Source organism: Lagenorhynchus albirostris, chromosome 16 (assembly GCF_949774975.1).
Source record: "Lagenorhynchus albirostris chromosome 16, mLagAlb1.1, whole genome shotgun sequence".
NCBI lineage: Eukaryota > Metazoa > Chordata > Mammalia > Artiodactyla > Delphinidae > Lagenorhynchus > Lagenorhynchus albirostris.
In genome coordinates, this window is record NC_083110.1 from 54,437,298 (window position 1) to 54,453,578 (window position 16,281).

At 53.9% G+C, this 16,281-nt stretch overlaps 1 protein-coding gene across 3 annotated transcripts in view; it reads right to left on the reverse strand.

Moving 5' to 3' along the window:
* CRTAC1 (cartilage acidic protein 1) overlaps positions 1-16,281 on the reverse strand; it is a 132,911-nt gene that overhangs the window by 24,371 nt on the left and 92,259 nt on the right. For all 3 annotated transcript variants that reach the window (XM_060126335.1, XM_060126333.1, XM_060126334.1), the window contains exons 4-5: positions 13,491-13,627; positions 8,234-8,390 (exon numbers count right to left, since the gene is read on the reverse strand). In XM_060126335.1, coding sequence (XP_059982318.1) covers positions 8,234-8,390; positions 13,491-13,627 — 294 coding nt within the window. The remainder of the gene's footprint in view (positions 1-8,233; positions 8,391-13,490; positions 13,628-16,281) is intronic.

The following is a 16,281-nucleotide window of genomic DNA, read 5'->3' on the forward strand; positions in this document are numbered from 1 at the left end:
GGGATGCTTACTTTGTTTTGCTTGATGTAGGAAACAAATGCGAGCACCTGCCTGTCCATCAACAGCGATGCAGAATGGATTACGGTGCATCCGCATGACGGACTCTTCTGCAGCTACTGAAGAGACTGTGTAGAGCCCCGTGTATTGACTTGGAGGAACGCCCATGACGTATTGTTAAATGAAAAAGCAATTCGCCAGGTAATGGTATTGTGTGATCTTATTTTTATTTTCCAGAAAAAGGAAAACAAATGATACTTCTGAATGTACGTGTTTGTGCAAACTTGTTTTTGAGTTTGGGGAAGAGTGGGGAAGGCCACACTCCGAGCTGTTCGCATTGGCTGCCCTGATGGGGTAGGACTTAGGGAGGGAAGGAGAGACAGTATGTTGGCCTTTTTGGGGAACGTCTGTATCGTTTGGCTTATTGTAACAAGAAGTGCTTCTGTAGTTTGAAAGGAAAAAATCCAATAAGGTGTATATTTTTTTTAAGAAAGAAAGCAAGCAAGCCAGCTCTCCGTTAGGGTTTGAAATGCCCAAGATCAATGTGGACATGTCACGAAGTCTAATCTTAAGGTGTCTTGAACAAACCACCCCCAACCAGTGAGTTTCAAATAGAGCCTTGAGAGCCTGCCCTCAGCCTCACTCCTACCCCAGGTATGGTGCAGGAAACAGCCTGACCAGAAGCAGGACATGCATTCTAGTCCCACCTTGGCTTTTTTACAAGTTGTGTGATCTTGGGCAATTTACGTTACCCGTTTAGCCTAGGTTTTTCTCATCTGAAAAATGCAGATAGTGTGACCTGCCTTTTCTATTTCAGGGTTTTTGAGAGGATCAAATGAGGTGAGAAAAATAAGAGGATCAAATGATGGTAAAGGTCTTTGTGAATCCTACAACCTTGCTACTAAGCGCTACACCTGTGCGCTTGTTAGAAATGCAGAATCTCAGGTCCCCACCCACCCAAACAGGACCCCTGGGGGGTTTACGTGCTCAGTAAAGTTTGGAAAGTGCTGCTCTGAAGGGCTGTTCAGTACAATGAGAGCAGTTATTAGAGCACCAGCATGTGATTTTTTTAAAAAGTTAATGAGCACTCAGGCAGACCTGAGTGACACTAAGTCAGGTGCCCTCCCCAGCCCGCTTCTGGACAGGGCAGAGGTTCCCACTGTGCTAATTTGGGATGGAGGTTCTTTTGGTCCCCAGGCTCCTCCCATCCTCTGAGATTTGTCCCTGGAGGAAATCATGGGGCCTTTCTCACCTGTGCAGGTGGAGCTTGCCCACCAGGGGCCGGCTTTGGGGCCAGAGTGGGGCAAATGGCATTGCCGCAGTCATGGTTCTCCTGGTGGGGCTCCTCGTTAACACATCCTGGGCCCTGTGCCCCCGGATTTCTCCCAGGTAATCTAATTAGCTCTCAAGGAGAGCTCAAGCCTTGTGAAAATGGAGCCACTGAATCCACAATACTCCCGGGAGAGCCTTCATTAGGAGAGCCCAGGCGTGGGGCAGGGCAGGAGGCTTTCAGACGCCTTTCTTTTCCTAAGCCATCAGGGAGGGTGCTGGGCTACAACCTGGGCACCTCTTCTGCCCATTCAAAGAGTGCTGCTGAGTGGCTGCTGGCAGCTGTCCCTGCCCTGGTTCTGCCAAACTCCAGCCCAGGATCAGGCTTTGGTGAGAAACCCTCGGTCTTGTCTGGGTCCCCAGCAATTCCAGGTGGGGCTCCGGGACTTGCTGCCATGCAACTCCATCCTTCTTCCACCGCTCCAGCATCCTCCAATTTCCTCTCTGCCTCTGGCTCCCAAGCTGTGACACATTCCCTTCATTTTCTACAAGGCAGGTTATTTCCCTCTTGGACAAATTTCTAAATCTTTCTAATTAACTAATTGGGTTGGGTTGAAGCCTTGCACCATTTGTAACCTGTAATTACTAGAAAATTGCCATGGTAACCACACTACTAATTAGTGACAATTTATTGCCATGGCAACTGGACCATAACAGAGATGTTACCCACACCTCTTTCTTGGCAAGTTTGCTGCACAGTTGGGGAGCAGGTGAGTTGGCAGCCGGGGAGCCAGCCTCTTGGGCACGAGCCCCAGCAGCCTCAGGATGGAGAGCCAAATGGGGGTCTGAGGCAGGGACAGCCAGGTGCCTGCACCCCTCGCTGGGGCCGCAGGGGAAACCCTACTTCCAGGTCCATCATGTTAGCTCTCTTCAAACTAATAAAATCCATCCATCTTAAGTGTAGCCTGACTCTCCCACTCCCTGCCCGGTCCATGACAGAGGCCCCTTATTCTGCAAGTATCTTCTACCTGGACCTTCCCCTCCTCCCCTAGCTCTTCCCCTTAAGTCTCCCTGTCTTCTCTGTTACATCCACCCTGTCTCCTGGCCTCCTAAGGTTTAGCACACACCTTATGGGGCTACTGGGGGCAGTTAGGAACATCTTTATTTAGCCCTGGAAAATGATGTTCCAATAGGGAGTTGAACTCCACTTTACATCAATTAATTCTTTTATACTTGAGGCAAGAACATCCTCGTGGGGGCAAGCAGTTCCCCAGTTGGGGCTGGAGAGGCACACCGGTTGGTAGGAAAGACTGGGGATCAGGATATTCGAGCTGTGTGACCTTGGGCATGTCACTGAACCTTTCCGGCCATCTGGTTTCTCACCTATAACACGAGACTGATAATAATAATAGCCCCTTCCCAGGTTGTCATAAATATTAAGTGAGCTGGTTTTTGGAAGGTACCTTGGAAAGCGTCAGGTGCCACAGAGTCATTAGTGGGACTATTTCCCACCTGTTGGGTGAATAATGTCCCTTTATTTTTCCAGCACTTTCAAGCTTCAAAGGCCTCTTGTTCTGCTGCTGGGTGTGAATGCTGCTCCCTGCCCATCCCTTCCCGAAGGCTTCTCACTCTGTCCACCAGGCGGGGTGGAAGAGGTGGTGACAAGGGAAAATGCTTCCCTACGGCCCCCTCTTCCTCCTGCCACATTCTGACACCCGCTCTGATCCGCTCAGTGGGCCTGAGCCCACGGGGCAGCCCCGCTTACCCTTAAGAACTGCACCCCTAAACCTCTGAACCCCTACACTTGGGAGATGTAGACCCAAGTCCAATCTGGGTGCAGCCAATCCCTCTCTTAGACGGCATCAGGGCAGCCCTCGGGCTTGGAGGTGGGGAAGGGAAAGAGGCTGCAGGGAGCGGGGCGTTTGCATGCTGCGGCAACTGTACAGCAGAGGGCCCGGGATGAAGAGGCAGGGGATTCGCGGTGCTAAGCAAAAGCCTCCAGGGGCTGCCCGGCCTCTGCACCTTCTCTGGAGGCAGGAACTTGGGAAGTGTGCCCTCCAGGCCTTGGTCTCCCTCCGTGAAGTGGAGGCGGGAGTGAGAAGGTCTGCAAGGCTCCTTCCAGCTCTACTTTTCAGTGCATCCTCCTGGGCCCCTCTACAGTCTGCACCATGGGGGCTCCGCGGCGAGGCTGTCAGACAAGGAACCTGGACCTGTGGGACTATTCTGCTGATTAATGATTCTAGTGGATGCTAAGGCCTGCAGGTTGCCGAGAACATCTAAGATATCGTAAAAGAATATCAAAGCACTGGAACATGCAGGGGTGGAGGAATGGACAGTGTGTGTGTGTGTGTGTGTGTGTGTGTGTGTGTGTGTGTGTGTGTTGGAGAAGGAGGTGTGAGAAGGGCAGGATAACAGCTTAAACTTCCTGAAATTCTAACACAGAATCATACTGTGTTAGGGCTGGTGTTGCTACCCCCGGGTCCTCTGAGAGTGGTCCAGATGCTGGGTGGGGTTCCGAGTGTACTGGTGTGGAGGGTATTAGACAAGGACATTCCCACTCACCCCTAATCCCTCTGGTCTGTCCCTGCAGGACATTGAGGGAGATGGGGAGGCAGGAGGACAGGCTCCATCATTTGTCCACTGGTGGGGATTTTCAAACCTTGGGCACCTGGTGGGTACAGGAGGGAAGTCATTCCTCTCTGTGTGCCCACCCCCCGAGGCAGGGAGGGGGCTGGAAGTAGCTGTCTCACGAGGGAGGGCAGGAAAAGGAGGGGCAGGAATAGCTCCAGTTCAGTCCTGTGTACTAGGTAGCATGCACGATTCACCTCACCTCATCATTTTCTAGGTGAGGAAACCGAGGCTCAGGGAGGCATAACTGCAGCCAGCAGGCAATGGATCACAGTTGAAACCCACGTCTGAGTGACCCCAGAGCCACTCTCTCCCCACAGCATGCTCTCAAACATTTCTAGTCAAGTTCCCTCTCAGCAGAAGAGGGATCTGTACTCCTGGTAAGGCCCAGAATGGCCAGCCATAGGCTTGACGTTAAAAAAAAACAACTCTCTTGTTTTAGCTGAAGAAAATGTGTACCAAGATTGCATTTGTATTCTATAACATCTGTGTTTGCTTTGAATAAAAAATGATGTCCCTCCCTGTCAATCATCTTATGCTTCTGACACTCCGTGTTTCCTGGGGCTTTGGCGGGCCTGTGGCTGTACTCCCTGGGGGTCCCGGGCCCTGGCTGAGGAGCCTGTCACTCTAGCCCTGCCTGTCCCCAGCTGACAGGTCTGGCTGCACGCCCACTGAAAGGCCAGCACTGCCTGGGAACCTGGGAGACTCTGAGGCCCCCACTCTGCCGCCCCGGGTCACCTCTCTGGAGCGGCTGGTAGGGGTCCTCCAGAAGGCCTCAGCTGGGCTGTAGGCATCTCTGTCTCCTCCATTTACTTCCTGTAAATCAGATCTGCCCTCTGTTTTGTTCTACACTGCTCCCAGCCAACAGCAAAACTCCCCACCCAATATCATAAATCCACCTTCATTTTCTTTCCAAATTTCTTCTAAGTCTTCTTTAATCACCACCTTGCAACCTGGACAGATGCTCCCTAAAAGGGTGAGGCCAAATTGCAGAGCTCCTGGGGAGGGAGTAGAGGCCAGGGCGAGATAGGGTCCAGAGTGAAGAAGGGAAGAGAGATGGATTCCAGTGGGAACAGGGCTGAAGATGCCCACGCCTGTGCCCAGGACTGGAGGACATGCCAGGAGACACATGCAGAATACCTCCAGGGCAGGGGTTAGCCCTGCTTGCTTTGTGCTTCCCCCTGGGCTCCCTACACCCAGGAGATGCCCAGCAGAGGGTCCTGGCATCCTTCCTTCAGAACCTCAGAGGAGGGTGTTGATGTCTGCTACACTCGGTGGGTACTGCCTGTGTGCTAGGCCCTGTGCCAGGCATGCTCTATGTTTATCTCCTTTAATACCCCCCATTTTTCAGGTGAGAAAACTGAGGCCCAGAGAGGTTAATAAGTTGCCCACTGCTGCCTGGGAAGGAGGACATGGTGGAGGCAGGATCTGCACCCAGTACTCTGGCTCCAGATCCTGTCCACTTAGCAGCTCTGCTCGACGGCTAGTTCAAGGTCCTCAGAGAGCCTATGGGATGTTCCTGAGATCATTCGGGGCCAGAGAGGCAGTGCAAACTTTTTGGTCCCCACCTTCCCCCACCTTGAGTTCCTGCCTGGCTCTCTCATGGGGAGAACTAGTTCTCAGGATTCCCATGCAGGGCAGTTCAGGCTCCAAGAGGCTGCAGGCAGCGGGGGTCTTGGAGAACCAGGAACCATGGGGGAGTGGCCTTCCCTCTGCTCAACTCTGCACCAGCAGCTCTGGCTGCGCCGCCCTCCAGGGGCCCTCGAGTCCCCCGAGAGCGGGCGCGCTGGCCGCTAGATGGCACTGTAGACCCAGTAGAGCGGCGGCCGCAGGCAGAATCCCGAGTCCGGACGACATGCCTCCCCTCCTCCTCCCGCGGAGCCGGACAGCCCGGTGCGGGCTTCGCCATTGCCCGGCCTGCAGACAGGTATGCCCAGGCCAACCCACTGCTACCCTGAGCAGCCCAGGCCAGGCAGCTGTTTCAGGCAAAAAAACAAAATCAAAAACAAAAAACCGGGAGCCGCAATTAAAGTCCAGAGGGCCAGTCCCGGGGGCTGAGTTTTCGGTGGTCGGGCCCCTTCCTCTTTCACCAACCCCTTCTGTCTTGCAGGCTGGAGCAGGATTCTCAAGCTGGAGGTCATCAGAAAGGTCAGCTGGTTGTGGCAGTTTAGGCATCAGGGGCCGGGGCTCTAAGTGCTAGTTTCTCTGCAAACCTCCTGTGTGACCTTGGGCAAGTGTCTTCTCCTCTCTGGACCTGGATTTGTTCTTTTGCAAACAGGAGGTTCTCCAGGGTCTGTCTGGCAGATGGGTGTTGTGTGCCTTGGCTCCGGGGACCTAACTGCACATCTGGCCATGGCTTGCTTCCCTCACTGCCTGCGTCTCTCCCCACTCCCCAGGCCCCAGGCCCCAGCCTGGAGCTGAGCACTGGCCACGTGAAAGAGCCTCGGCAGTCAGGCCCTTACATTGGGTTCCATTCCTTGGGCTCAGGAGATTGCTCTGGGCTAGTTTTCCAGCCATATGTCCATGTGTTGTGAACAGAGTGACGACGGGGGCTGCACGGTAGCGTTGCGGGGCTTGGAGGGCAGGGAAAGGGTGGGCTGGGAAGGCGGGCAGACAGAATAGTAACTTGGTGGGCCAAATAGGTTCTTGTCAGCCAAATGGCTTTTGGAAGTCTGCAACGCTGCTCTAACATGTCCTCTGGGCGTGCCGGCTGCCCCGGCCTGCCTGCATGCTCCACGGAAGCTGCTGTTCCTTCCTTGAGCTGCCCCGTCCTTCCAGCACAGCCTGGCACAGTTGGCCGGTGCCCCTATCCCCACCCTGTGCTCCTCAGCGGTCTCCTCTTGGTCCCCTCCTTCCCCGTCCCTGGTTCCTGCCAGCCCTTCTGCCAGCCCCACCAGCGTGAACAGTGTCCCCTATATGCTCACACCCAGCCTTCTGAATTCTTTGATTCTGTGTATAACCCTCGCTCCCAGACCTTGCCTCCCTTCCAGCTCATCATTTTCAAGTGCTTCATCTCCCCAGTCTCCCCTCCTTCTCCTGCAGATCAAGGCACTTAATTGCCAAACCAGCCCAGTGCATAGAACTGAGAACTGTTCAGAAAAATTGTCTGCACAAGTCGAGGCTGATGCTCCTGCATGTTTATTCCTTTTCCCAGGCAAACATGGTTTATTACTGACATTCAGCCTCTCTGCTGCACGTTCCCAGGCAGAGCTCTCGCGCATTCTGATGGAGCTGAGCTGTGCAAACTGTTTTATTGTCTAGCCGTTTGTTCCCACAAACTTTGTCAGACAGGTCAACATCAATCTTTCCCTCTCACTGAGGAGGAGAGCTGGCTGGAGAAAGGCATGGTAAACTCGGGAGAGGCTGTGGCAACCCTTTCTGGGTAGGGCTTTGAGACGATGCCACCACCCGGGTGTCTGGCGGCAGGGGGAATGGCCCAAATGACCCTTCAAGGATCCTTCCAGCCCCCAAATTTGGATCCAGGCCAGCTGCCACTTGGAATTCTGTAGTGTAAATTGGGATGGATATATCGGGAAGGTCAACCACTGAGGGAATTTCTACACCCAAAGTGCAGGCTGGGTGTGAGTGAGGTCAGAGTTCACGTGAGAAGCCGTGTACACCTCTGGCTTCCTGATTCTTGGCGCCCCAGACAGGAACTGGATTGCTCTGCCATCAGCAGTCTATTGGCAGATGATCAGAGTTTAGTCAGCAGCCGTGCTGGAATTAGAAAAACAGCCTTCCCTAGAACAATCTCCCTGTCAGAGACTCTGACAATAGGTCCCCCATCCAGAAAGATGTGCGGGGAGCGTGACTTCAAAAAAAGTGCTGGAGAGGTTTTGGAACAAGAACACAATTCTTTGAGCTCAGTTATCTGAGACGGGACCCAGCTGCAGGTTAGGGATTTAGCGCTCACTTCCTGGCCGCTTATGTGCAGGTAAATAATTTCACCTGCTGTTTGGCAATAAAGAAGGCTTTAAATCTCGGCCTCTGTGACTTGTCAGTTTTCTCCTACAGAACCTGTTCACCCATCATTCGGGTTACAGCGGGGAATGGGGCAAGAGGTTCTAAGGAGAGGATGATGTGGTGATGTTCTTGGCTGTCTGACGTCACCCACTGGCCCCCCCCCAAAAGCCCATCCCTGCCAGATGTCTCATCATCTGGAGAGGTCGCGTGGGAAGAAGCCGTCTATGGGTGGTGGGATGGAATAAAGCCTTCATCCTCCCTCCCCAGAGACACAAACCCACCCTCTCCGGTGGTCTCTGATGTATTAGACTCAGCCTTGCGGGGTTCCAGCCCCCAGCCCCTCCAGCTCACAGCCCCCCCATGTCACTCCGCCTACCTGTGTATTTGCTGACCCCAGCCTCAGCAGCGATGTCTCTGAGCGCCAGAATGCCCCGGGAGAGGTCACTGGCCTCCGGATCCATTTCAATGAGGGCATCAGGGCCCACATTACCGTAGGCGTAATTGGCGATGTAGATGGAGTAGCGTCCGGAGCCCTGAGGAGGAAGGGAAGGAGGGTAGTTGAGCAGGACCACGGCGTGGGGTGGGGGGGACGGGGGGCCCAGAGAGCAGCTCCCCCGCTCCTCTCGCAGGACCATAGCTCTTTCACAGGTTCGGCCTCTGCTCCCGGGGTCTGGCGTGCGTGACCTTGCACGACACAACTCCAGAGGTGCTTTTCATAGAGGCTACGAAGCGAACGACACCCCCAGAGTCCTACAGCAAAGCGGCCCCGCTTTTCCTTCCATCCTGTTCCAGAAGAACATCCCTCCCTCTCCTCCACAACCACCTTTTTATAGACAGTTTTCTAATGTGCCTTCTCCTCCAGCTGAGCTCTCTCCAGCTGCCAGCCGGGGTAGCTGCTCAATAAATATTTGCTGATTGATTGATCTACCAATTCCCATTATTCTCAGTCTCGCTCTCCCATTCTAGCTCGCTCCAGCCAAGATGACAAGCAAATTCGTGAGCCATCTCCCTGCCCCACCTCCACCCTGTACTTCTTCACTCCTCCACTTGGGTAGCTCGATAGGCTCAGCTACGCCAGGCTCCTCCTTCCCACTTCCACCCCCTTGTTTTTCCCACGTTACCAGAAAGAAATAGTATATTGCTCCTGCCTTTATAACACTGTCTCAAATATGTATGTATATTTTCCCCTTTGCATCCAGGAGAAGCCCTGGGCACCAGCTCCTCCTTGCTGTAGGCATTCTCTTCTCTAGTCCAAGACACAGCTGATGAAAGATTCTTTCCTGCCTGTTATTATAATGGTGTTATTTCTTCAATGGATACCTTCTTTCCCCCAAGAGATCCACACAATTTCTCAATCAGTTTTCTAGCTTTCCTCTTATCCCTTGCAGCATTTCCCTCCAATTAATCAGACAGTACATATTTCTTGAGCTCTAATGATGTGCAAGGTGCTGGGGTATAAATGTACTTAAGACCAAGTCTTTGTCCTTAGGTTGCTTATAGTCTAGTTTAAAGGAAGCTGACAAGGACCTGCTGTATAGCACAGGGAACTATACTCAGTATTTTGTAATAACCTATAAGAGAAAAGAATCTAAAAAACATATATATATATGTATGTATAATTGAATCACTTTGCTGTACACCTGAAACTAGCACAACATTGTAAACTGACTATACTTAAATAAAAAAAAAAACAAAAAACGAAGGAAGCTATAAACACAAAACAACCCAGGAACAACAGCTGAATTTAAGGCAGCAAAGTGTGCTCTGTCACCACCTCTTCTCAGCCCTCTTTGCTTTCCTCTATTTCCCATCCAATGGTCCCATGAGAGCCCCTCTCACCTAACTGGTCACTTTATCCCTTCTTTGGGACCATTTTCTTTGGGGAAACTGATTAGGAGACACTTGGGTCTAACAGGTGGGTGAAGCCAAGGAAGGAGTTCAGGGTCTCCTGGCGGAAGCAGATGCATCAGCAATTATATGTCTGATTGAGTGTGTACAGGGTTTCCTGGGTGCACAGAAGAGGGGCTCTTAACCCAGAGGAAGGGCACCTCGCCATGGGGAGTTCAGAAAAGGCTTTCTAAGAGAAGTCTTGGCCAGGTGAAGTGGAGGGGAAAGAACCTTCCAGGCAGAGATGAGACAGAGAGTGACGAATGTCGGGAAGCCACAAACAGTTCGTTCAATGCTGTCAGAATGTACAAAGCAAGGCGGGGCCTGTCGGGGGAGGACGCTGGAGAAGGTGGCCAACCTGTTCTGTAAAGACTTCTCGGCCCCTTCATTTTTGGTTCCCTGAGTCTCTAGCCTGCTATCTGGGAACCGATGCTTTACAAGTCTTGTTACTCAAAGTGGTCCCTGGACCAGCAGCATCCGTGTCACCTGGGAGCGTGTTAGAAATACAGACTCTCAGGCCCCAGCCCAGACCTGCTGAATCAGAACCTGCATTGCCACAAGATCCCCAGTGATCCCTACACAAAAATGAACTTTGAGTTGCACTGCGTTACAACATGGTTTTGTGATTAGGGGAGAACTTTGAAAGGTTCTTGCCCATCACAGGAGCTTGGTATATGTGTGTGGAATGGCTGGATGAAGAGAGAATGAATGGGGCCAAAGGGGAAAGTGCACCACCACTGTGACGCTTCCTGACCGTACCAGCTGTTAGCAATCTCATCGACAAATGGGCAATTAAGCCCAGATGAACTGAAATGCACTCTGCTAGAAATTAGGATATTTATAAAATTCATTTATACCTAGTTCCTTACTTCAGTGTATTGGGTTGACAGAAAAACATACATGTGTTACAGTTATAGAAGACTGAAGAAATTCACATGTGAACTTGACCCAGTAATTCTGGGAGGGGGAGCTAGTTCCAGGGGAAGGAAGGTGTTTCTGCAGCTTTGGGTCAAGGGCAGTGGGTCTCACCCTGTAGCCAACCTCAGAATCACCTGGGGGGCTTATGAAAACATGGATGCTGGGTCCTATCCCCAGAGTTTCTGATTCAGGAAGCCCCAAGAATCTGCATTTTTAACAAGTTCCCAGGTGAAGCTGGTGCTGCTGTTTCAGGAACCACACTTTGAGAACCACTGGTCTGGGGCTGTCAGTCTGGATCCTAGTCACAGCTCTGCCCCAACTGGCTCTGTGCCCTTGGGCAGGTCCCTCGCCCACTTTAGCCGTATCTCCTCACGTGTTAAGTGGGAATCATAACCCCCCTGCTTCCTGGCAGGGCTGCTGAGAAGATGAAATGAGACAACGCATGTGAAAGGTCTTTGAAAAGATAAAAATGCTATATAAACATGAGGCAGAATCATTATCGATCAGGGAACGCTTCTTGTAAGAGATTGGCTTTGAGCTGGATCCAGAAAGGTGGATGAGTGATGAGGCACCTGAAGATGAAGGGCAGAGGTGTTCCAGGTTTGGGACAGAGAACGGATGAGGGCTGCGAGGGGAGCGGGAGAGAACGGCACACCGTAGGGGTTGAGGCTATTACCTGGTGCGAAGCTGTCAAGCTTTAGCATAATTCAGAGTCACCTTTGGGCCCAGTTGAAACCAAGGCTGCGGGGCCCCACCCCCGGGGGTTCTGATTGGTAGGTCTGGAGGGTGGAGTGGGATAGGACCTGAGAATTTGCATTTCTAACAATGCTGATGCTGCTAGTCTGGAGCAGGTATGCTAACAGGCCCCAGGTAGGGGTTGTGGGGTTGAGGAAGGAGTAGGTCAGACGTTGTAATAGAACCTGGGGTTAGAAATGTGTGTCTGACACGGGTTTACCCGGAGGCAGGGCAGCAGGGAGGTGAGGCAGCAGGGAGGCAGCCAGGCAGGGCTCAATTCCTGCCTTTGCCTGCCGCTTACTGTGGTGACCAAGGTCAAGCAGCTTACTGCTAGAAGCCTTAGTTTCCCTATCTGTAAAATGGGGATAATGATAACATGTACCTCATAGGCTTACTTTGAGGATTCAATGAGATGGTACGTGGAAACCACTTAGCACAGAGCTTGGCACGTGGCCAGTTTAACAAGCATTAGCTATTATACTATTATTATTGTCTTTGTTATGTTAATGTTATATTCTTAACGTTATGATTGCTCTTGTATTTTCCCATACCACACTGCATCCCTGTCTCTCAGCTTCCACACCGGCATTGACCTCTCCACAGTTCTCAGGCCTCAGGGGTTGCCAAGGTGGTGGCTGGATGCAGAAAGTAGCCCTTCTCCTGGCGGCAGACCAGCTGTGTGGGCGTTTTCTAGTTCCCTGAGGCTGGGCCTGAGTAGGGAGTGAGCAAGCCACTAAGTGCCCGCCTCCTGTGCTTCTCTTTTTGCACTTCACGTGGCGCCCCCCTCCTGTGGTTAAGTGCGTTGGTGTTCAGATGACCTTGTTAGGACAGAGCGAGTCTCTGTGATTAACCTTCAGGCCCTCCCACCAGTGCTGAGAAGATTCCTGCCTTAGCCGAGTGTGGCAGTCCTGGTCCTGAAGGGGTGAGACAGGAAGCCAGGAGGAGACACGGGAAGAGGCCTGGCAGCAGCGCGGCCAGGCCTGGCGCCCCCCAGAACCCCCAGTCCCCGGGGCCGCTCGCTGAGCCGCCTCCCGGTTTCCTCCCACCAGGCGGGTCAGGTCAGTGCCAAGTGTGGCTTCACAGCCCGACCTGGTGCTCTTCCCGGCACCAGCTTGATAAGCAATAAGTATTTATACCTGGCACCTGCCTTCTCCCAAGGCCTGGAGGCCCCCGCTGTGAAGATCACGCTGAATGCCCAGTCCCCTCAGTGCCATATCAGTCCCCATCTCAGTCCCGAAAGAGTTGGCCCCCTTGTGCCTGTCCCCAGAACGGGGGCCAGAGATGCTCCCATGGAAGCTGGGCAGCAGCTGGGTCCCTGACTTAGTGAGGACTGTTTCGTAAAGCCAGGGAGGGGGCGGCAGGGAAGCAGGTGACGGGAGGGATAAATCACCTCCACTCCGCGCTCTGGCTCTGGCTGGTTGGCCGGGACGCACCCCGGGGGTGGGGGGTGGGCGCCCCACAGGGCAGATGGCAGCAGCTGCTCCTGCCCTCGCCACTCGGCCTTTCTACCCCGCACTCCGAGTTGAGCACCTGTGTGCCGGGTGGACTCGCCGGGCGGGAAAGGATTGATGGAGCTATGGGTTAACTAAAGTACTTGTAATTCAGGCCACCCTCCACTCACCCACCCACGAGCCACGTTGCTTGTGCCTTCACTTGTTCCATAAGTACTTAGGGGGGAGGAGGCCTGATGGTGCAATGCCTGGCACATAGTAGGCACTTCATAAATAAGAGCTGAATAAACAAATGAATGAGCACAAGGTTCAGAGCTGAGAGAGTCTGATTCATGTCCGAGCCACACCACCAATCTGTTTTGGGTCCTCAGACAGGTCCCTGCTCCAAGCTGGGGCTCAGTGCCCTCCTCTGTCCAGTGGACACAACGATGACAGCCCCTGGTTGCTGGAAAGGCCTCGGGGGAGAAAGGTTGTGAAGGTATGTTAGCACCTACTATGTCTAAGGCCCTGCGGGAGCGGCCTTGGGCTCTGCCCTCGGGAGCCACGCTCTGTCCGGGGACGTCTGCCTGGGTCTCCCCTTCTGGCCGACACATCGCTGTGTGCCCCCCTTCTCCCCAGGCCCCCATGTACCCCTGGACTCACCCTCCTGTCCACGCAGGCCACAGAGCGCCCGGCAAAGAGGCTGGCCACGCCGCGGGCCACGTTGACCTCGTCACTCAGGATGTCTTCCCAGCGGTTATTGCGGAACTTGAACAACTTGTCCGTGTACGTGGCCACCCCTGGAGAGAGGAGGGAAGGGAGGGCTGGTGGCCGGTGCGGCACCTACCGCAGGGGTTGGGGCCACAGGTGAACGGGTCGCCTGCGGCACGGTGAGCGCTTAGGCAGCTGCAACCCCTCTCCTGGGGACACGCAGGGATTCTCAGTTGAGAGAAGAGACTCTGAGGCTTATGAACATGGTCGGCCCAGCCCTCAGGAACTTGGGAGGCCATGTGCCCACTCCTGGGCGCTGAGCTGACCCTCAACACGGGGTCTTGGGGCCTGGAGCTGACCCGGGATCTCGCGGTCTGCACTGCGCTCCTGCCGCACCACGAGCACGACCCTGGGATTGCCAGTATTTCACGCCCAAACTCAACCAAGGACGTCTCTTTCTCCAGGAGCTGCCGCCCACATTCTCTGCTGAACCACAGGACCTGATCTGGGTCTCAGAAGAAATGGTCCGGGCTGGCGGGTGGGTCTCTAAGTCCAAATCGAGGAAGGGGCTGGAAGTTGAGCTCTGACAGGTGTGTCACCAACACTCCAGGAAAACTGGATGGCAGTGGGGTCGGCACTCCGATGGGGTGAGGGTTTGTGGAGAGGCAATGGGCGCAGCCTGAGGGGAGCAGGTGACGCGGTGGTCAGGAACTCGGGGTTTAGAGTAAACGGGGCTGAGTCTCAGGCTCGGTTCTACCGAGATTCTACTTCTGGGCTCTAGTTGTTGACTTTGGGCAAGTCTGAGCCTCACTGTCCTTATCTGGAAATGGGGACAATAACAACTGCATTCCAGCTTAATTCAAGGGGTAAATGAGGTGATGCACCTGAAAGAGGTAGCACGGCGCCGCCCATCCCCCAAGGGGTTGGAGGTCGATTATTCCCGTTCATAGACAGGGGGACCCTGTGAGGTGTTTCCGGGACCTCAGCTCTGCACTGCAGGGGTGCGGTGAGAGTGAGTGTGGGGAGAGTGAGTGTAAGAGTGAGTGTGAGGATAAGTGTGTGAAAGTGAGTGTGTGGGAATGCACAGGAGTGAGTGGGTGGGTGAGAGTGAGAATGTGAGTAAAAATGAGTGTAAGTGTGAGATCGAGTGTAAGAATGAGTGTGAGAGTGAGTGGATGAGTGTGAGTGTGTGCGGGTGAGGGCTGTGCACAGGAGGCTCCTCAGGTGGTTCCACCTGGGAGAGGACAAAGGGTGTGCTCTCCGAGTGGCCTCACACAGGCACCTCCTAAGACCCCGGGGACACACGGGGGCTGGCGAATCGTCTGTGGGGCCTGGAGCTGGCCTTCGGGATGCTCCCCAGACTCCAGGGAGCTGGCACGGGGGCAGAGCTGTGCCACTCTGCCTGACCCTCCCGGCGGCGCAGAGGAGGAGGGAAAGGCCCTTTCCCAGCAGAGCGGAAGGCAGATCCAGGGGTCCTGCCGGCGTCTATGGGGTGGGGCTTGGGCTGAGGAGCCGCAGCTGGGGTCTGCACAGAGCTGCCTGGCTTGGGAGGGTGGCCCACGGGGGCCGCTGAGCAGCCTGATCTGGACAGAAGCGCAGGTGCCGACTCAGAGGGCCTGAGCCTGTGTCCAGCTCTGACTCCTGTTTGCTCGGGGCCTCGGCCGGTTCCTTATCCTCTCCGCAGCCTCGGTTTCCTCATCTGAGAGTTGGGGGTAACGGCTGTGCCTCCCCCCTCCCAGCATCGCTGTGGGAACCGCAGGGGAAAACTCTGGGGCCCCGGGTCGGCACGCGGGGACTGTCCTCTGGCCGCTCTGTGCCACCCCGGGCTCCCGGGCCCTCGTCGCAATCCCCAGGGACCAGATGTGTCTAGAGATTGAGATTTTTTTCCTTTCACGTGTCAGAAAGGTAACACAGTGCATACACCGTTTATTACATAACACCCCCATCAGGGACTGGGGCAGCACCCTGTAATTAAACACATTAATAGTTCTGCAGTGAAATATACAAATAGTCGCACTAGGTGGGATAAATATAGCCCATAAATAGCTCACGTCAGCTCAGGACAGGTTTTGCTATCAATTCACTTTCCCACGAACTTAAAAAAAGCACTTGAGGCTTTCAGAGCGTTCTGGATTTCAGGACTGCGGAAAAGGGACTGTGGACTGAGACTGCCATCCTCATGCCTGTTCCCGAGGCAGTGGCAGCCTTGTCATCGCCTTCTGATGCCTGGGGGGCCTCCGAGGACGGCACTGCAGGCTTCCGGGTGCCCAGCTTTCACAACAGCGAGCAACCCTTGCCCTTCTCTGTCAAACCAGGGCCTCTTTAGACAGTACCTCCAGCTCGTCTAGTCCCACCTGAAATCCTGAGGTTAAACTCTACCAAAGCTTAGCCTAGGTGAGAAAGCAGCTGCGGGCAGCTGGGCTCTGCAGAGCTCTGATGGGCACCTCTGCATTCAGCGGGAGAAATTTCTCAAGCTGCTAAGTTCCTGCCTCAGCTAGACAAGAGGAAAAAACGAGCCCAGGGTGACTCTATACCCCTCTCTTTGCCTCATCACCCCCAATTCCCCCTGCCCACATTTCCCAGCATTTCCTAAAGTGTGCTTTGTGGAACCCTGGTCTCTGCCAGCTGCCTGGAGAAAAGATTTCGTGATCGTCTGTGTTCAGGAAAGACTGCACCTTCCATCCACCCTTGGAGATTCTCAGTGGACATCAGTCTATCGAAACTTTGAAAAGTCCTGCAATAA